The following is a 22,154-nucleotide window of genomic DNA, read 5'->3' as shown; positions in this document are numbered from 1 at the left end:
AGAAGCTTAGACAATAGTCTAAGTGAGAAAAGAGGTCATGGGAGTCAAGAACTATGTCATTAAAGGAGAAGATGAGTATTTTGTAAGGTATTGTGGGAGGCGGAATGGACAAGGCCTTACAAGTACTCTTGTTGCCATTTGTTCTTCATTCTTGAAAACCATGACATCAGGGAAGTGATTTGGGTCTGAGTGAGCAGGTGCTGTGCAAAGTCATCAGCCTCATTTTTTTCCTCTGGAACCATCTGAGTGTAACTAGATATGGATCAGAATGACAGATGACCTTGGATATGAGACAATCAGGGTTAAGTGACTTGCCCAGGGTCACTCAGTAAGTTTCAAGTGTCTGAGGTCAAATTTGAACTCAGGTCCTCCTGACTCCAGGACTGGTGCTCTATTCAGTGTGTCATTTAGATATCCTTGATGATAAGGGAAAAGTCTTAAGAATGACTTTGAGATTACAAACCTGTTTGGGAGATAAGTGATGCCCTTAAGAGGAATAGGGAAGTTTGGAGTAGGACCAAGGTAAGAAGAGATGATATGTCTGACTTGGGACATTTGGAGTTTGAGATACAAATGGAACTTCTTGGTGAAGTTATAATGTAGGCAGGGAACCAGAAAGAAATTGGAATAGATGATATCAGGTCCCTTCCAGATTTATGAGCCTATATGGAAGTGAAGATGAGAATCTAAGAATCTATGAAACCGTAAGTCTGTGATCCATTGTGAGACTAGAATTGAGGAGAAGGATTAGGGTTGAATATCTAAATGTGGTCTAAATATCTAAATATCATAAACTTGCACTTTAAACCAAAGTTACTCTCCATCCTCAACTGCAGAGTGCAGTTGATTTTATCAAGAGAAAGATTAGGTACAAGAAAGAGGGATGATATTCACTCTTAGATAATGGGAGATCAGTGAAGAATCCAGCAAAAACTGAAGACTGCTTAGACAAGTAAGATAACAAAAAGATGTGAAATGGAGCAGACTTACCAGCATTTCTTTCTCATAATTTTCTTAATTTTGACTTTACTGCTTGCCTGAAGGGCTAGGTAAGAAAGTTAAAAAGGCATTTAAGGAGACTGTAGAAAGAGTGATCAAAATAAATGCAATCAGAAGAAATCCATGCTGCAGGTAACACTATGTAAAGATCATCAGGGATTGATTATCAAGTTATTTCAAAGACTATATTTATTTCAAAACAATGAAAAAGAATATGGATAGAATTGTTACCAAAAAGAAGTGGTGACCAAGCCAACATTAACAACTACTGACCCATATGCTTTCTTTTTTTGTAGAAATAACATTTTTGAGGATGGTCTATGTATATGTCTGGTATCATTTGTGAAAACACAAGAAGGAAACAGATTTTTGCAATAATTTTCTCAAACCAACCACGTCTTTAGCTGACTAAGAAATGTAGAAAGTATACCATAGCACTGTTAGGTTTTTTTGGGTTATTGAGGATGATGATAATTACCAAAAAATAAAAAGGAAACTTGATTCAGTGGAGTTAAATGGTAATCTTAAGTTTATGTATGATATGGAAAAGACTGCTAAATATGCATTTATGATGTTAATTGCATGGCATGCCTTGTTTGAAGAACACAAAGGTAAATGAGAGGGAATTAGTCTTTAAAGTTGTATTTATTTTAAAATTTACTTTTACTTTTTTTAATAGGTTAAACAGTGCACCAGTTCAGGGATATACAGATCATGTTGGGAATAAAACTACTATAAGAATGTCTTATCCAGAGGGAGCTCCATTGTCTGACCTCGAGTATTATTCTAATGACTTGTTTGTTGCTGTTTTATTTAAAAGTGTTGACTTCAACTGGCTTGAAGCAATGATAAAAAATGAAACAGTGGTAAGGAACAAAAATTCATCTACAAAATATATGCTCTAATTAGAACAAGGTTTAAGATTTAGTGCTGGAAGAGGGATCTTAGGAGCCATCCAATTCAACTGCTTCCTTTTACACATGAGGAAACTGAGACTCAGACACTAATTCACTGTCACCTAGCTCTGTAGTAGCAGTGGACTGATTTAAAAGCAAACATGGCAGAACTTATTCATTCAAATGAATTATTCTTCAGAGTGGTCCCCTTGGGGAGTCTATACACAGGTCCTGATTCATTTTTGGAATACTTCTTTGACAGTTGCCTTCAGAACTAGATAATGAGCCAATCAGTAAAGAACCAGCTTCACTTCATTAGTCATATAAAAAAATGACATTCCCCAGTTTAATTATTTATCATTTGTCAAAAATGAATTTTACTCTAAAAGGATAAAAATATAGCTGTCCCATAAAGACAGTTCCAAAAGAGAACTTCCAAAAATATTTTGAGCAAAGCCAACAGAATTTAGAGTTGTTCGTTTGTTTTTTACAGAAAAAGATGTACTATTTTATTATCACAGTTCATGTATTTAATGTTGATATGTTTGGGGGGGAGGTTTTATGTCTAAATAATTATATGGACAGTGAGGTGTTACAGTGGAGAAAGCATTGTTCCTGTAGTCAGTAAAACCTAAGTTCAAATCCAGCCTTAGATACTTGCTAGCTAGACACTTTTTCAGGTTAATTTCCCACAGATGATCCCCATATGACAAAAATCTGCTATATAAATAAGGTATAGGGACCAGACTTGGGATTTTATTGTTCATATGATATTCTCCAATGAGGAATTGGCCACCAATCTAGGTGGAAACTTTCTTTGCAACTTCGTCTTTTTTTTTTTTTTAGGTGAGGAAATTAGAGTTAAGTGACTGGGCACCCTGGGCATAAATAACCCTATTTGTCTCAGTTTCCTCATTTGTAAAATGAGATGAAGAAGGAAATGGCAAACTACTCTAGCATCTTTGTCAAGAAAACCCCAAAGGGGGCTATGAAGATCAGATATGACTGGACAACAATAAATATATTTTTGTATATTTATAGATATACATAAGTTTTGGCTATATGAGAAATGGAATATTTTATATACAATTTAAAAATATATTTTCTATTTAAGCTTCCAAATGCATTACAGATTGTTATATACCCATGGGGAACCTAGTTCTTCACTGCTTGACTTTATAAAGAGCTTCAAAATTGTTATTTTTTTCTGTAGGACAATTAGAATCCCATTTTCTCTGGCATTGAATAAGATTTTAAATTAGAAATCAGAATTATGTAATCCTCAGTCTGTACCATTCTATAAAACCTTGAGTAGACACAGAAAGGAAGATAAAAGAGGGAAAGAATGAAGAGAAGAAAGGAAGGAAAGAATGAAGGAAGGAATGAAGAAAGGAAGGAAAATAGTCTCACTTCTTCCAGAGTTGGAGTCAGTGGTAAAAAGAAAAGCATATTATATACTGTTTGCTTGACCTAAATTGCTGGTGATCTTGGGGAAGGCTATCTGTTCTACACATATCACCCCTAGACATTGATCATGAGAACAGGAAAGTTTTTTTCTGTTGTAACACTGTAAAAGCATGGAACTTGGAGTCAAAAGATTTAGGTTTTAGTATCAAATACAATGTTAACTCATTTTATACTTAAATCACCATGAGTCTTCATTTCCTCATCTATAAATTTGGAAGAAATAATACTCAAAGTACTAACATCCCCAGGTTGAGAAATATACTTTGTTTTGTATAAAGTGGCATGGTACATTTCAAAGTTGGAAGGAACCTTAATATTATCTACTTTAAATCCATACCTGATTTCAAGAGTTGACCTATATTTACTGCAGTACAACTTCCATCCCCAACAAGTTTCCTTCCTTTCCCATATGAGAGCACTCAAATACTTAAAAATCCCTCCCGTTTCCTATATCCCTGCCTCAAATCACTTTTTCAGGTTGATTTCCTGCAGATGATCCTATGTGACAAAAATCTGCTATATAAGTAAGAGATAGGGACCAGATTTGGGATTTTATTGTTTATATGATACTCTCCAATGAGGAATTGGCCACCAATGTAGGTGGGCACCTTCTCTGCAACTTGGTCTTTTTTTTTTTTTGGTGAGGAAATTGGGGTTAAGTGACTTGCCCAGGGTCATACAGCTAATAAGGGTCAAGTGTCTGAGACTGGATTTGAACTCTGATTACAGGGCTGGTATTCTATCCACTATAGCACCACCTAACTGCCCCACTGCACCTTAGATTTAGTAACCTAGAATACGGAGAACTAGTCCAGGTCTTCCTGGCTCCAAGGCCAGCACTCTTATCTATTGCCTCTTATGTAAACGTGAATCATTGTTACTAATATTATGAAAAATTACTCCCCCTCTTCAGCCACTTTGGGTACGTCTGTTCTTTTGGAAGCATGTCGTCGAGAAAATACCACTCCAATCAAAACAATTTAGGATCCTGAATCCAGTCATCATTAAAAACACTGCCATGGACATGCTGCACTACGCAGAACCTAAACCGAGAATCTGGGGCTGGAGTCAGGTAGGGTCCTTTAAAAACAAAACAAAACAAAACAAAACCCAGAACAGTCATCTCTGGGGAGGGTCAGCATTTTTCTGAATGTGGTAAGGAATTAACATCTAATGGTTTGGGCAGCAGAAATAATGCTGGTCACCCCAGGATGGCCATTAATACGAGGATGTCCATAACTCTGTGCCTTAAATAGAAAACTCCTCATCTATTACTGTTTGAGTGAATTATTGGGTTTTAGTGACTGACTTCCTAAGTAAACACATAACGTTTTTATGTCACTTTTGTGTTCTTGAGGATATTATTGCTATGAGATCCAATTTTGCGTATAACTGGGCAGAACACTTAAAGGTGCCTGTTGGTTTGAAAAATAAAATAACAATTTTTATGGGACTGGTACAGTTCAGTGTGTATCATATATGAAATCAGAAGGATATTTAATGAAATTTGTATGCCTGTGTGAGGTATACAAAGATGAGCCCTGCCCTTGAGGAGCAGGGCTATCTAGTAGGGAAAATAATTTTGCTGTTGTTGTTCAGTTGTTTCATCTTGTTATATAAACAGACTTGACAATTACACTGTAGGGAATGATAAGGGACACAACGTCCCTTGGGAATTTAGAGAGGGGGGAAAAAGAGAAAGAGAGATCAGGAATAGGAATCATTGGAGCCCAGTCAGTGGAGACACCAGTACAGAGAACAGCATGCACAAAAGAAAACATAGACTGTTTTGGGGGAACCAATAAATAATCGAGTTTATCTGGAATATCAAGTACTTTGAGGTGAATACTAAGACTGGACAGGTAGGTTGTAGCCAGATTTGCAAAGGATCTTGGTTGCCAGACTGAAATTTGACCTTTATTCTGTAAGATGCATAATATTTGTTGCCACTTTAATGTCAACTTGAGTCTATTTATTTTCTCTTAGATAGTTTGTCCATTTTTTTAAATGAACAGTAGTCCTGGATTCATGACCTTTTGTTTTGAATAGTCAGATTTCCTAAAATACTTTTGGTATGCTTTCCCACTCAGTTGGGTTTTGAAATATAAATTATTTTTTGCTAACATTTCTTACACAGAGCTGAGAGTTATGAAATTGTTGACTGAATATAACTATTGAAACAGTATTTAAATAGATCTTAAAATTTGGGGGTTTTTTTGCAAGGCAATGTAGTCAAGTGACATGCCCAAGATCACACATCTAGGTAATTATTAAGTGTCAGAGGTCAGATTTGAACTCAGGTCCTCCTGACTCCAGAGCCAGTGTTCTATCCACTGCACCACCTAGTTGCCCCAAAGTTTTACAACCTATCTCGATATATCCAAAATGGATCTCATATTTCTTCTCAAATTACTATATTTCATTCTCCAAATTTCCTTCTTTCCATCATCCTTCCAGTCATCCAGGTTTGCAATCCTTGTCTCCTTCCTGACTTTTCCTTCTCTTACCCCTTTTCCCATTATCTGATCATTTGCTTTTGCTTATTCTGCCTCCACATCTCATGGGCTCTCACTCTTCTTTCCATTCACAGACACCACCTCCCACTAAGACTATTGACAAACTTTCTCAGTCTCCTTGATTCCTCTCCAATTGCTCCTCCATAGAATTGCCAAAATAATCTGTCTCAAACACAGGTCTGTCCATCTTAACCTCCCCAGCTCAAAACCTTGAAAGGATCACTATTGCCTTTAGAATAACCTGTCACCTCATCCTGTCCTCATCTCTCTGCACTTTGGCTCTCATATATCCCTCCAGAGATGCCATATCATTATGGCATTCCCTTTCAAATACTTCCTAGCCAACCCATTGTATGCATTTGACTTGCCATCTCCTGTCTTTGTTGTCTTTGTGTTATTTGTCCTTCAGTCTTCTTGAAGTCGTAGCTTCTTTCAGGGCTTAGCTAGGATGCCACATTGTGCCACATTGAGCCCCCCAGTTCGTAGTGTTCATAGCTTCTTCACCTGACTGTGGTCCATTATCTGTATAGAGACTCTCTCCTCAGCTTTTAGAGTTTTAGGTTTTCTATTTTTGTACCTCACTGCTTAGCACTATGCTGGAAGTAGAGGAAGCTTAAAAAACTAAGTTGAATAAAGTGGTTTCAGTATAAGAGTTGTTGAAGACCTCCAAAGATCTCATGTAACCCTATGCTTTTAAAATTTCAAATTTTAGCTGTATTTTAAAACTTCTTGTTGCTAACTTAATTGTATTTCATTTGTTTATAGAGCAAAGTCTAAAAAAGATCCTAAAGAAATGCTTATCAAATTTATTTTTAATTTAAATAGCAATTTCATTGAGTCTTCATCTATTATTTCAGGACAAGATACCTTCCCCATTCCCAAGGTAACATTTTAGAAATCTTAGGGGAGTAAACTAATCTTGAGTACTTTCTCTCACCCATAGGAGAAATTTCTTTTTTTTTTTTAAATGCCTTTGGGAAGGCAGCTAGGTGGCGCAGTGCCTACATAGAGCACTGGCCCTGGAGTCAGGAGGACCTGGGTTGAAATCCAATCTTAGACCCTTAGACCTAGCTGTGTGACCTTGGGCAAGTCACTTAAACCCATTGCCTTACAAAAGCCAAAAAAAAATGCTTCTGAGAACTACTAACATTTCTCTTCAAAGTCCTCCTTTTTCTAATGTTCTTTTTGTCTTCCGCCAAAGATCGCTCACTACAATACAAGTAACCATCTGGTCTTTTCTTGGAGACTTCCCCTAAAGGAATCCCATAATATCTTCAATAAGTCCATCCCACTTTGGGACAACTTTGATTTTCAGGAAGCTTTCTTTGACACCAGACCTCAGTTTACTTCTTTGTGATTTCCTAATTCTTCCCTGTGGGACCAGACAAAACGAATCTAATCCTTCTGTGTGTCAACCCTTCAAATGACTGAAGAAAACTATCATACCTCCTTCCCCAATAAAGAAATCCATTGAGAAACAACAGTAATTATTTTTTCCACCTTACAACTGGACAAAAGTCAACCAGAAGTCAGAGGGCAATAGGAAAAAGGAAATGCTAACACAGAAGAGGTTCCCAGTGGGATAAAACACAAACCAGGAAAACGCAGAGAGCCTGTGAAGCTCTGCAACTGGATGAAGCAAGAGTGAAGAGTCCCAAGAAATCCCCAAGATGGAGACCTTGGAAGTGCAAGACATTGGAGACCGTAGGGCACAATCAAAATGGCCCCAGCACTCCCACAAAGGAGAGCTCACCAGCTCCGAAGATCCAGCATGCTGAACCTCCAAGATGTTGGGCAGCCTCACCCTCAGAACTAAGCCCAGGTAGAGAACAAGCAGGACAGACATTCCACCCAAAAGTGTGACAGGGGAGAAGAGGAGCCTGACCCTGGCCCAAAGCCCCAATTCAGGAACTAAACTGAAGAGATGAGTAAATCTAAGACATTTCAACCTGTATCAAAAGCTAATGCAAATGTAAGGATGCCAAGTAACTGTAATAATTGCAAGCATAATCTCAAATTAAAAAATAGATTTTCCACAAATACTATATGAATATCTAAAAGAATGAAACAAAAGATATCAAATGAAATAGAAGCCTCTAGAGAAAAGAACTGGCAGGAAAATAAGTTATTAAAGGAGAAAGGAGTAAACCTTATTAAAAAAATAGACCCTCCTTTTCTCCATGATCCTTCAAGTTTCCCTGACTGTTACAACTGCTTGTTCTTCTTGGTCTTGACTCATCAAATGTTAACAGGTCCTTCTTTGAACCTTTACTCACCTCCAGCCTGCTATTGCATAGCCTTTTCCCATTCTAAAGTTGATAATTTATTGGTAGAGAAAACTGAAGAAAATGAAGAATTTAGCCACTTTGTCTTATTTCTGTGGTCAACATCATCCTCTTCCCCTCTCCCACCTCCCAAGCCGCAGAAATTAGTTCTCTTTTCCCACAGCTTAAAAAAAGACAATAGAATAGAACTTGTTTTCATCTTCTAATCTTAGCCTTTAACGTCTCATGTGACTGGTGAGTTCACGCTGCACCTTGCAGCAGCATCCTCAGAAAAGTTCTACTTTCTTCATCAGAATTATTTATTCTTGTGAAATAGAGTTCTTCTTAGGCATGAATCTCTCTTCAGCATGTCGCATACTTCCTCATGACATCTGTAGATTCAGCTAGAAAGGAGAAGCAGAGCTGGCCTCACAGGGAACAAAAAACCAATTCATCCATGGGAGGTTGACCTTGTATACTGGGAATCTAGGGATAGCAAGGCAGTCCTTGTCTTCCTGAGTTCAAATCTGGCCTCAGATGCTATTTGTGTGGCCCCAGGCAAGTCACTTGATCCTGTTTACCTCCTCTGTAAAATGAGCTGGAGAAGGGAATGGCAAATTGCTCTACTAGCTTTGTCAAGAAAACCTCCAAAGGGATCACAAAGAGTTGGGCATGACTAAAAAATGACTGAATAAAAATAATGACAACTTGGAATCTGTAGAGTTTCTTGTTCAGTTGTTTGGGAAAAAAAGGTTATTTCTGGAAATGTCAGACCTACAAGCATGTTATTGAGTCTTGGCAGGATTATAAAAAATAATAAAAGAATGTGGTTCACTGACTGATAACAAACCAACCTCTGTTTCATTTCTGACTGGGTTATTAGATTCTTAATCAGGGAAGTGACAAGACTTGTTTTTTAGTAGAATATATGATAAAGCATCATGATATTCCTATGGACACAAATTGATGAACTATATGTTGACTGATAATAGCACATATGAATAATAGGTAAATTTGAAACTGGTTGAATAACTGTACCAAGAATATAAATTAATTGGACCGCTGACACCTTTTAAGGGCAGTCTTTATTAACATGATCTAGGACTCTTTCCTTCATCTTGTTCTATTCATCTTTCCCATAACCCATTCCTGTCAAAAGACTTGACAACATGTCTATTAGATTTGCTGATGAAGTGAAGCTTGAAGGGATAATTAATACAAGAGAAAACAAAGTGTAAAGATCTTAGTGGACTGGCATGATGGCCTTAAAACAAGGTGAAATTTAATGGGTATAAATTTCAGTTGAACAGAACAAAAGATACAGTAATGTATTTGGAACCAGGAGTTCAAATTTTTCCCCTGATACATCCTAGTTGTGTAATCCTGAGCAAATCATTTCATCTCTTTCCATCATAGGGGCATTGTTTGTAAAATGAAGGGGTTGGACTCAACGTTCTCCAATGTTCTCCAATGTTCTCCTGCCAGTTCTAAAGCTTTGATACTGTGATTCTAAATGTAAAGTCTTATATTGTGATTCAGAAAACAAATTGCATTAATGTAGGATAAGGGAAAATGACTTGACAAAAGTACATTTGAAAATTTGACTGGTTTTAGTTGACCATAGGATCAGCAGAAGTCAACAGTGTACACTGCTGGCGAAAGCATCTAATTGAATCATAGGTAGCATTAATGAAAGCATGAAGACCATGTCAAGGGAGGTGAGAATTCCATCATATACCGTTCTGAGTAGATCCCTTCCAGAATATTGAGCTCAGAGGCAGCTAAGTGGTACAGTGGATAGAGCACCAGCCCTGGAATCAGGAAGACCTGAATTCAAATTCAGCCCCAGACTCTTAATAATTACCTAGCTGTGTGACCTTGGGCAAGTCACTTAACCCCATTGCCTTGCAAAAACCAAAAATAAAAAAAAGAATATTGAATATTGAGCTCTGTTTGAAGTATCACATTTTAAGAAAGATTTTTGACAGATTGGAGTGTGAATGTTAAAGACTCTAGAAATCATAACAAATGAGGAATGATTAAAGGAGCTGAATTGTACTCTACATGAAGAAGAGAAGACCACAAGGAGATAAGTTGTGATTTGAGACAATTGCAATTTGTGTACATTTAATAAGAGTTATTCATCTAAGGTATAGGCTAGACATATTAAAGGAGTGATTGTACCCTCTTCCTTTTCTTTCCTTTTTGCAGAATGTACCTACAATGGGCATTGTTGCAGTTATCCTGGCCACACATCTCTGTGATGAAGTCAGTTTGGCAGGTTTTGGATATGATCTCAACCAGCCCAAAACTTCTTTACACTATTTTGACAACCTCTGCATGGCAGCAATGAATGAACAAACAATGCACAACCTGACCACCGAAACCAAATTTCTGCAAAAGCTTGTGAAAGAAGGAACTGTGAAAGACCTGAGCGGAGGAATACATTGTCAGTTTTAAAGAAGATGAAAAAAAGTAACCTCACAATATAACCTGAGAGGGCAGCATTGAATGGGACTCCGCAAACAGGTTGCTGACCATATTCTTCATAATTTTTCATTGTGTTAACATTTTGAAAAACGTTTTCTTACTCTTGGAAAAAATTCAGTTTATTTTCTTGTGTTATTTATTTGAGGTCAGTGTTTTGTTTTTGCACAATATTTGTGTAAGTTGATTTTAAAAACAACTTAGTTGAAAAGATTTTTAAAGAAAATTTATTGATTTTGTTTGATTCTATTTTGTAAAATAATTTACATTTTAGAAATTTGTCTATATACTGCACATAGAACACCATGAAATTAGGGGGAGGGAGGGAGAAGGTGTTAATAGTTTTCTGGTGATTTCTACATGTTTATTCACTAATGTGTTATTTAACTTGGTTTTATGAATTTGTGGAATTCTTCCAAGGCTGTGTGGAGAAGGGCTGAAGGCTAGCAGAGGTGGGGGTGCAGTTTCATTGGGGGCACAGACTGGTTGTAGAGAAGAGAGCTGTCCTGACTGATGATGGCCCCACCATTTATTTTAACAGCCTGTCTGACCCCTACGTCAGGATAAGGGAACCATGCTGGGAGTCCAGGATGGCAGGGACACAGTCTCCCTGACTTCACCTAAGTATAGGCACTTCAGTCTTCACAAAAATAGTGGCTGCTTAACAAGAGACTTGAATTATGTTGCTTTTTTGTAGTTTATTATTTTTCCTTTCACTTGTTTATTCTACAGCACTCTCTTAATTCAAGATGCTTTGCTTTGTGCTCATAAATGAGACTTTTTAGGGGTTACTGTTGCTTTTGTTAAGAACAATAGAGTTTCTGTTATCCAGAATTTCCAGATAATAATCCATTCTGAATAAGATGTTTTTTTTTAAAAAATAGATGCAAGTTTCCATTGAAGCTTTTTCTAGATGATGGAAATCTTTCTAAAATATGTTTGGTATTTCCTGACCTTCATTGTTGTGTTTGCTGTAGGTGTAGGGATAGAATGAGATAGAGTCGGTATGAACTTCATTGCTTAACCACTTGCAAATAGGGAGTGACTGACTACCCCACACTGGGAAGCAACAGACCTGCTTGATAGCAGATGGGGAAAGCCCAGGGAGGTGCACTTGACTTTCTCTTTGGCACCCTCTAGCCCACTCATCCATGCACATATTCTCTAGGCTTTTGGGGGCTATATTATCCTGAAATGCAGAAAGGCATCTTCTTTATATCCAACTGTCTCAGCCTGAAGAGAGAGAAGCCCTCATTTCTCAGTTGCTGAATCTTTTCTCTGCTGCTGATGTCCCCTTTCTTCTGCCCCTTGTTTGCTTCCTGCTTTCCCCCATCTACAGCTGACTTCCTTTGCTCACAGATTGCTTTACTTTTTTGTCTCCCTTGCTTCCATCTTCTGGCTTTCTGGAGATCATTTCTATAAAGCCAATTTTGTGAATGTTACCAGCCCATTGCTACCCAATTCAAAGATTTTGGTTTTTTACAGCCTCTTGGCATTTTTTCTCTGTATTCTTTGAGTTTGAGTCTCTTCTTATTGTTCCCATTGCTCCTTATTTATCAAAACTTATTTCTTTAATCAGAAATCCTTCCTTTTAGTATTTTTTTTACTTGAGTCTAGATTCTTAAGAGTGTTGCAAGGCAACAATATCACTAATAACACATATCCCAAAACAAAACAAAAACCTAGCAAACATAAAATAAGTTAGTTGTGGAACAATTTTGGAAAATTTTCCATTTCTGTATCTCAGGCTTCATTTTGATGGCTAATTTAGTAGTTATTTTTTTAAAAGACTGACAGATTAGAAAAATGTACTGGAGGTATAGAGGAGTTAAATGGTCTAAACATAATTTTTTTTGTTTTTTTAAAAACAGGATTAAGCCAAGCTCTTAAAAAAGCACTTTTGGTTTTCTAGAAATCTGTTTGTATCTGTTAAATGACATGTTTTTTTTTCATCATTTATTTATGTTGTTTTATAAATACATAATACAAATTACATTTATCACAAATCATATTGACATAAATGACTTGACCCTAAGTTGATTCAAAAAAAACCACCTTTCGTTTTCTTTCTCAAAAAGGTTGTTTGATATATAGCATGTCAAGTTAGTCAAAATAGTCACCTGGGATTGTGTGTATAAATATGCATTTGTACAAAAGAATCCCATTATAGAATTTTGAATCTAATAATATTTTTAAAAACCAATTGACAGAGGGTATTTGTTTATTTCAATAATATATTAGCAACTCTCTGGCATATTACATGAAGAATTGTTGGGTTTCCTTTGTAGGTTGCTAATCACATCACAAATTTTTAAAGCAAAGGTATGAATAGCAAAGCTAAAAAACTAGTGAATTGTTCTCAGAATCATTTCTTATCTTCAGTCTTACAAAATCACTTTATGTGTAATTTATTTCATCAGTTTTCAAAAATGACTCCTATACCAAGATAAGTAGCATTGAGTGGAGGAAGAATTCATAATTCTTGTGACAATTTTTGAAAGTGAAAACTCCTTTGGCATGAGGCAGATTTTTTTAGTGTAGTTATCTAGCATTGTCCAAATGTTACAATAATGAATCTGTGTCCTCACACATAAATGAAGACAACCACACACACACACACACACACACACACACATCCAGAGTTGAAAAACCTAGGTACCCCTCAAACAAAGGCCCCTCTTGTTTGGTCCCATGCTCCTATGAAGAAAGGAGACTTTCTTCAGTTTTAGAGCAAAGCCAAGCTCCTGTTTCCTTTTCAGTCTTCTTCCTCCATAGTGAGTTACCCAAACCTCTCACATTTCCTAGTTAGAGGGTGACTACTTGAATGTCATATGAAGCTTCTTGAAAAAAAGATGGACATATCTCAGGGTACACATCACAGTTATACAGTCCAACAAGACACCAGCTCACTTTTACCAAGCTTCATAGCTGAGACAATAAACACACCCTTAAAAGCAAGAAAAGTCACACAGGATTCTGGTTCCTTGTCATCCAAACAAACCAACCCCCCCCCCCAAAAGAAAGGTATGTGAGATACATAAAACTGAGGCTAGTGATGATTAGTTACAACAGAATAAATGCACAAATGTGCAGCTTTTGTAGACTGGAAATTAACATAGGAATCCATAATGGACTCAGAGGTAAATCATTATCTAACCTTTTAAATGTTGGCCTTGATGTCTTTAATGCTTCAGGGACCTGTGATTTCAGCTTGTGGAATGCTTCTTCCCCCTTGGGTAGAGATCATAACCATTCCCCACTTCAGAGATGGCTCTTCATGACTTTCTGTAGCTGAAAAGTTATGTTACCTTGATGGCAAGTATGTGGGAATAAGCCTCTCCAACTGAGCCCAACCAGACCTGCAGAGCCCAGGCTAACCTCTCCTGGGGGGACTGTGCTCACATTCTTCCTACTTTGGTAGAACCTGACAGAGTTGGTGATGCCATTGCAAGGCATAGAAGGAGAATTGTAATGAAATGTCTTTCTAATTTAAGTAATAGTCAATATTTATTTGTTCACCTTAATAATAGTATAGCAAATAACCAGAAAGCAATTGATATAATGGAATTTCTTGATTTTATAATTTGAAGATCCTCTGGTTAAGGTTTGCAAATTTAAAGATGTTACATTAAGAAAATAGCATGTAGGAAGGCATTCTTAAATCATTTAGAAATATAGTGTTGTAAATGTATTTTATGTATTAGGATAAGGTCCAGGACCTCTCAAAAACAATGTTTGCTCTATGTTGTTCTCTGGGAAGAGAATGAAGCTAATATGTTTTTTTTAGAAAATAGGCAATAGCAATAGTATTCAATCTGGTTGCTTGCTAACAATTGGGAACCAACTTTAAAAGTTGCAATATATTTCTACTCTATTGCCTATCTATCTATCTTTTGATCTATCTAACTATCCTGTATTTCCTCATTCAAGAGAAAACTAGTTCCAGGGAAAATTGTAAACAAGACAGTGTGGCCATTTAAAATGCCAAATAAGCCCTAGAGGAAAGAATCAAGTTTCTTAACTGCCAGACAGTATTATTAACTTCTACAGTGGTATCGAAGAAGGTGCTGAGAGTCACCCAAGGACTACACAGTTATTCATAGTAAAATAAAAGTCAATCTTAGTAGGATCACTGAAGGTTTAATTTAGTTTAGCTTGGTTGTTTCCCAAAAAAGTTGCCTTTGAACGTATATGAACAACATAGATCTGACCTTCCTTAACTGTGTGTGTCTTATGTATATTATGGATACTCAGCAAATACTTGTTCAGATTTGATTATCAGCTGAAAAAACAATAGTTGAGTCATGATTAAAATGGCACATATCAGTACTAACCAATTGTATTGAACATTACTTACCCACTTGTGGGGGTAAGGATCAGAGAAAGCAATAAATAATGAAGCCATTTCCCCCTTAAATTTGGAAATCATTGACTTTTTAAAGGGGAAAAGATAATCAAGCAGGTTTTGTAATGATTGAATAAGGATTCAGGCATCTTGTGAAGCAATCTTGTGGATCATATGTGGAATTAATATTTACCCTACCTCTTGAAAGATTTACAAAAGCAAAAAATTAAATGGCAATATGTTCCATTGGCATTCAGACTATTAACTGGAAGATTTTTTTTTTTGTACCTGAAACTAGATTTTTGCAGCAGAGGGAGTTGTGGTGGAATTTATTGTACAGTATTTGGAAGCTAAGCTAACATATACCCTTTTGTAGTCTAACCCTTTCTTGTCTGTTCATTTTCACCATCCTCTCTTGGTTATTGAAAGCCCAAAATAAGGAACTATCTACTTTAGTCACCTCTTTTTTTGTCAAGACAAATACAGTAATTTAGAAAGTGGTGGGGTAGAAGAAAGTGCCCTTGGGTTTTTTAAAACTGTACAGTAATCCTGCCAAATGGCTCAACTTGGTTTTTTCATGTACATCCTGTAATTCTATCTACCTCACAGAAATGTTCAGAAAATAGGGTACTATTATTAAGGTGTTTTGGGATCCTCCAATGGGAGATCTAAGAAAGGGCCACTTTCAGACATCATTGAAAACAGAACATGAAGCAGCCAGTACAGCATGACTGAGTTTGATGATGTTTTAAAGAAATGTAAAAAGTCATTCTCATCGACTCTTGTTGGAGAACATGAAAATCAAAATTCTAATAAGTACAACAAACTTACTTTAGTACTAAATTATAGGTGACAAGAACAGGAAACATACGCACATCTGCAGACCAGGAGATGAAAGGCATGAGAATCACTAAGAAACTTTTGTGCTGAATCTACTTCAATACATTGTACAGTTCATTTTGTTTATATGCAATGATTCATCGTCACCGTCTTCCTTGCCCTTTACAAGCTAATGGAATCGCCAGCAACTAACACAAACTTTTCTGTAATGAGAGTTACTTTCCTCCTTTTGTTTCTAAAGTTTATTTTTAAAATAAAGGTTGATTTTCCAATCAAATTTGGTTTTGGATATGTCTGAAAAAGTGATTTGGGTTTTAGAAATTTTCTTCAGAAATTGCAGGTTGTTTTCTTGCTAATCTACAAACCTCATGGAATGAAATTATGCGCCAAATATAGTGTATCTAAAGCTGAACCCACCCTCCCAGATTAGAAGTCAGAATCACTACATCAATTTAAAAGACATGTAATTTTGGATAAATAATTTGAGGATGCAAAGATTCTCCTCAGCATCCTCATCCTTCAATCCATAGCTGGATATGGTGAACACAAACAATCCTGTAGTCTTATTATTCAGGGAATGGCTGTGAGGATTTCCATTTCCTCCTGTTAATGACATAGCCTGAAACCAAACCCTCCTTCATACTCCACAAAAGGCAGCAGATATCGATTCTGCCATTATAGAAAGGGTATAAGAGTGGGGGATGTGGGAAAGTAGTCTTAAAAGCAGTAAATGGGAGAGTTTCTGATTGGGGAATGGGATCTTGCCCCAAAAGGAAAAGGAAAGGGTACTATGGGGAAGGAAGTTTATGTCCATGGAGGCTAGGCATTTTCTCTTGGAGGGTATCGACACATGAGAAGAACATTTTCAAGAAAAGACTGACCTTCATGCTACTGTATCCTCTATCAGGAGAAGTTCCCAGGATGGGGGGGAGGGGTGCAGAACATAGAAGCAGAGGTAAGATAAAAATACATCCTCACAAGTGGGCTCTGCTCATGATAAGACTAAGACCAGCCATTAGAATTTGGGACATAAAGTGACACCATAGGGTACTGCTGATCTCTGGTGAATGAAACACCAGAGCTGGGCCTGCAAATAGAAAATAAATGGAGTTCCTATTCTCAAGGAGATAATACTTAAAGAAAATTCAGCTGGAGGGCAGGTGGAAAAACCCAGGTGTTCTCAAGGTACATAAAGCAAACCAAATGGCGGTGCTTAGAGGCCCTAGAGGCAGAGGAAATGAAGATCTTCCATCATATCTGAAGACATAGTTGTGGACTGTCATCTCATCCAGACTCTATGAACAGTTAGATAACTCATGAGAAAGGGAAAAGCCAGGGAGGAAAGATGCCTTGATGATGGCACATTTTCCCCATAGTTTCTTAGGTAATCTTGAATAGAATCTGGGCTTATTGGAAGAAGAAACAAGCAAGAAGGCAAAGAGGGAGGTGAGGATGTCTCTAAGAGTACTTTTATAATTTGCTATTTTTAAGGGTGAGAAACAGCAGAATAAATGGAAGGTCAGGTAAAGTCTATAAAAACAATACATAGACATGGGATAGAAGAGATGGAATTCAAGGATTATATAATGGTATCTATCTCATCAGCTAGAAAATACAATTCAGAATAGGCTGGAAGGGAAGAGAAATAATGAGGATAAAGCAAAGGAAAATTTTGTTTTGTTTTTAGAAGGGGGAGGAATCCAACAAAAGAATGCTATTATAAGATAAGAAATTGGGGTGGCAGATTTTGAGCCAAATAACTGGATGGGGAAAGGGAAGGGTCAAAGAACAGGAGAGAACATTTTTAAAAGAAATTAACAATGTAGTTAGCAATTTGAAGAATTTGATAATAGAGCAAATAAATGAGGGCATGGAAGGGAGGCCTTGTGGAAATAAACATCAAAATGAAAGCAAAACTATTTGCAGGGGCAAAGTATGATTTTAAAAGAAGAAATAACTAATTTTTAATTAATAAAAGAAAATACAAGTCTGATAAACAACTTTTCATGTGAATGGACTAAATGACATAATGAGTGGTAAAAATGGAGTTAAAAATCTATAAGAAACATCTAAAAATAAAGACATACAATATGAAAATGATGAAACAAAATCTATTATGATTCCAGAAAAATAAGAATTACAATCATGCTATCAGATGAAGTAGAACTAAATTTTAAAAAAATTAAAATTAACAGCATCAAGAAAAAGTCCATGGAAAGGAACATGGTGGACATGAACAGGGTTCAACTGAGAACCAACAAGGAACTACAAAGAACAACAAAGAAGGTGTCATCAGGGAACTGAAGAACCAGAGAACTCCACTGGTATCCTCACCATGTCTTGACAAAGCATGTAAGAACTCCAGCATGTTGACTGGACCCTTGCCACAAACTTTTTGAATGGAAGCTAAACAGCATGAACAAATATAGATGGGCTATTCTCTGTATTACTGAAGGCTGCTGCTGTATCAGATGAGTATTTGGGAGTATCAAGAAAGGTAAGCAGGAAAACTACATAATGCTTAGAGAAACCAATATTAACACTAAAAATTCATCAGAAATGTACAGAATCTAAATTGATAATTGGAAAGTTAAGTGATTTGCCAAATGACAGAGAGATATAACTAAAAATTGAATTTTGTAAGAAGCAAAGATTTGAATGATCCTCCCAGGGCTGTATAAATCTAACAAAAAAAATCAAAATGAAAATATAAAACTGGACAACTCTTTGGAGAATTTAAATGTTAAAGACTGGCACTTTCTAGATGGGAACATTAAAGAATAAAGAATACACATTTCTCAGCCACATGTGGTACCTTAAAGATTTTAATACTATAAAAATAATAACCAAAATAGGGTATATATATATATATACAAAAGATATAGACAAATGGAGATAATAATGACATCCTCAATAATGAGAGGGTCAGTAAATTGTAGAAAAAATATTTGTATGAAGGAGAATGCTAATGATGAGTCTAAATGATAGAGTTTCTGGGATGCATCTAATAAAATCCTCTTGGGAAATGATTATATCTCAGAAAACATAAATTGGCAAAATAGAAAAATGGGGATCAATGGACTTGAATTTGAAATTAGGATAGGGATAGAGAAAGAGTGAGTTGGGGGACACTAAGATTAGGAAGCTCCCTCAAGGAATACAGGATCAGCAACACCTCTGCAATTTATAGTTTTAGACACTTGCTGAGATCTCTAAGAAATCAAGTGACTTACCTGGTGGCACAGAAAGTTGTCTGAGGTAGTATATTTTAATCTAAATTTTGCTGATGTTGTATCATTTCTCTATCCTTACATCATACATAGATACATAGATATATAGAACTGCTTCTATGCAATTATTAAAACTAGAAAATCAGCTAAAACCAAAGGAAAGCCCAAAGGAGAGATCTTCAGAATGAGAGGAAATAAAGATAAGACGGACCAAAAGACTATAAAATTACCAAGAAAACTAATCACTGGTTCTTTAAAAAGACCAACAAAATCAATAAACATTTAGCAAATATGATTTTTTTTAAAAGGAGGGGGGAAAACCAGATTACCAAAATGAAAAAGGACTAAAACAAAATTTAAAAAAGAAATAAAAATGAACAGAGCATACTTTACAGAGTTAATTATATTCCCTTAAACAGGGCTTTATTAAAAGTCTGTTCTCTGTCAGGAATTGTGCTACATTCTGGGGAATACAAGGAGGAAAATGTAAACAAGGCTTGTTCTCAAGACCTTATATTTTGTTACAGAAGACAACATATACATTTTTATACATAAAGTATATAAAATAAATACAAATTGTACACAAATTGCAGCTCAGGGAATCAGGAAAGTGTCTCTTCTCCAAAATGTAGCTTTTGAGCAAAAACCCTGAAGGAAAAAAAGTAATTTTTTTTTAAGAGGCAGAGACAAGGAGGAAATGCACTGTAACTAGAGGAGGATAACCTTTTCAATTGTGTAGGGATAGAAGGATTTCAGGAGTGAGCAACAGCAAACAGATCTGTTGGATCAGAATGCAGAGTGCAAGAAGGAGAGTGATTATAACAATTTGGAAATGACTTTGGAGTTACATTACAAAAGACTTAAAAGTTATCCTAATTTATGCATTATCAAAAAATCAGTAGGGAGACACTGAAGTATACTCAGTAGGAGAGTGATGAGATCCAGCCAGAGAATTAGGAAAATCGCTTTGGTAGCTATATGGAACATGGTTTGAAATAGGGAAGATACTTGAGAGATCAATTTGGGGGTTATTGTAACCATCTAGTCATGAAGTGATAAGGTCCTTAAGTCATGTAAGACTTGTGTGAAAAAAAACCCATCAAATTGTAAATACAAACATTTGCAGGGGGAAAATACGATATTAAGGAAAGGGAATATTTTTTAAAAAGTCTGATAATTATAACTTGAAATGGTCACGGATTAAATAACTTACAATGAGAGTGGCAAAGTAGATTTTTTTTTTCTTAGTTTTTACAAGGCAGTGGGGTTAAGTGGCCTGCCCAGGGCCACACAACTAGGTGATTATTAAGTTTCTGAGGCCGGTGTTCTATCCACTGTACTACCTAGCCACCTCACAAAGTAGATTTAAAAAAAAACACACAAAACTCAGAAATAAAAAAATAATAAAATGTGAGTGGCTGTAACAAAACCTATGCATCAGGTCATTAAAAAAAAGTAAGAGTTGTAATCATGCTTTCAGATAGATGGAGGAAAGTATAAATCTAGCTCATAACTTTAAATTTGAATGAAATAAACATTTCAATAAAACAATAGTGATATTTAAGAAAACAAAATCCTTCAATATGATGCTTACAAAACTCAATTTAAAAAATGAAGACTTATACAAAACTGAGGGCATGGGAAAAAATTTAATATGCATCAAGTGAAACCAAAAATTAACCCATCTTCATGCTATCAGACAAAACAAAAACAAGCATTCAAAAATAAAATGGCATAAACAAAAAAACTGAAAGGAACCATAGACAATAAAGCACTGTCAATAATAAATTTATAGTTTCTAAATGCCTTTGCATCCAAATTTTTTTATTATTTATTCTATTTTTTCAGTTACATGCAAACTATTTTGGCATTCATTCTTTTGCAAACTTGAATTTCATATTTTTCTACCATCCTCCTTCTTCCCTCTCCCCTCCCCATGGTAGTGAACAATCTAATATGGGTTGTACATATATACAACATATTTAAAATGTTTCCATATTGTGAAAGGGAACTATGAGAAAGAAAAAGCATAAAAGAAGTTTTAAAAGGTGAATATAGTGTCATCCAAATTCTTAAAGAAAATATTATCTGAGCTTCAAGAAGACAAATTCAGTAACACTAAATAGTAAAAGGAGACCTCAATATCCCTGTATTAGTTTTGGATAAATCGAATAGAAAGCTAAACAAAAATAGAAAATATGGACCTAAACAAGTTTCTGGAAAAATGAGTGAAAAGACATATGGTATCTTCTAAATGGTACAGCAAAAAAAATATGTATTTTTCTGCACCTCATGGAACTTTTATAAAAACTGACCATGTACTAGGGCTCATATTGCAAATAGATATAAAAAGACAGAAACAATTGATGTTTTACAGACTGTAATGCAATGAGAATAGAAATTGGTGCAGGGAACATAAACAAAAGATACAGACTGAAATGGAAACTAAATGAAATCTTAATGAGTGAGCCAAAGAACAAATCATAGAAACAATAACAGTGTAAAAGAAAATCATAGTGATGAAACATCAAGCCAAAATTTCTAGGATGTAGCGAAAGCAGACCTTGGGGGGAACTTATTTCCTTACACTCATGCATTAACAAAATATAAAAAGAGAAGATCAGCAAAATGCATATTTAAAATATGCATTTTAAAAATGAGAGAATAAAACAAAGAAAATAAGTACAAAATACAATATTAAAAATTAGAAGTGAAATAGGATAAATTGGAAACAAAAACCCTATAAATAAAAAAATTAGCATCAGTTAATTTTGGAGTTGTGGGAAGATAGCTACACTAATACATCATTGGTGTAGCTATGAAATAGTTCAACCATTTTGGAAAGCAATTTGAAATTGTGCAAATAAAGTAACAAAAATGTTCATATCTTTGACCCAGAGACCCCATTGCTGAACTTAACCTCTTATGAAGCCATCAATAAAAAGACATCTTAGAGTACAAAATATTTATAGTAGCACTTTTTGATATAAGAAAACATGGGAGGCAATTTAGATGCCCATTGATTTGGGAATGGCTGAACAAATTGTGGTACAATGACTGTAAATAGAATACAGCTATGCTGTAAGATACGATGTATGTGATAAATATAG

At 35.8% G+C, this 22,154-nt stretch overlaps 1 protein-coding gene across 10 annotated transcripts in view; it reads left to right on the top strand.

Annotated features, from left to right (window-relative positions):
- ST3GAL5 (ST3 beta-galactoside alpha-2,3-sialyltransferase 5) overlaps positions 1–20,406 on the top strand; it is a 74,031-nt gene extending 53,625 nt beyond the window's left edge. For 9 of the 10 annotated variants that reach the window (XM_074196634.1, XM_074196644.1, XM_074196679.1 and 6 more), the window contains 3 exons: positions 1,679–1,865; positions 4,276–4,434; positions 10,354–20,405. In XM_074196634.1, the coding sequence (XP_074052735.1) occupies positions 1,679–1,865; positions 4,276–4,434; positions 10,354–10,602 (595 nt within the window). In that variant the 3' untranslated portion in view covers positions 10,603–20,405. Of the gene's footprint in view, positions 1–1,678; positions 1,866–4,275; positions 4,435–10,353 lie in introns of all 10 variants that reach the window. The other variant, XM_074196698.1, reaches the window with a different exon arrangement.
- Positions 20,407–22,154: the final 1,748 nt, after the last annotated feature.

This window comes from Macrotis lagotis, chromosome 1, assembly GCF_037893015.1.
Source record: "Macrotis lagotis isolate mMagLag1 chromosome 1, bilby.v1.9.chrom.fasta, whole genome shotgun sequence".
In the NCBI taxonomy this organism is placed as follows: Eukaryota; Metazoa; Chordata; class Mammalia; order Peramelemorphia; family Peramelidae; genus Macrotis; species Macrotis lagotis.
The sequence above is the reverse complement of the archived record's forward strand: the minus strand, read 5'-3'. Positions and strand labels throughout refer to the sequence as shown.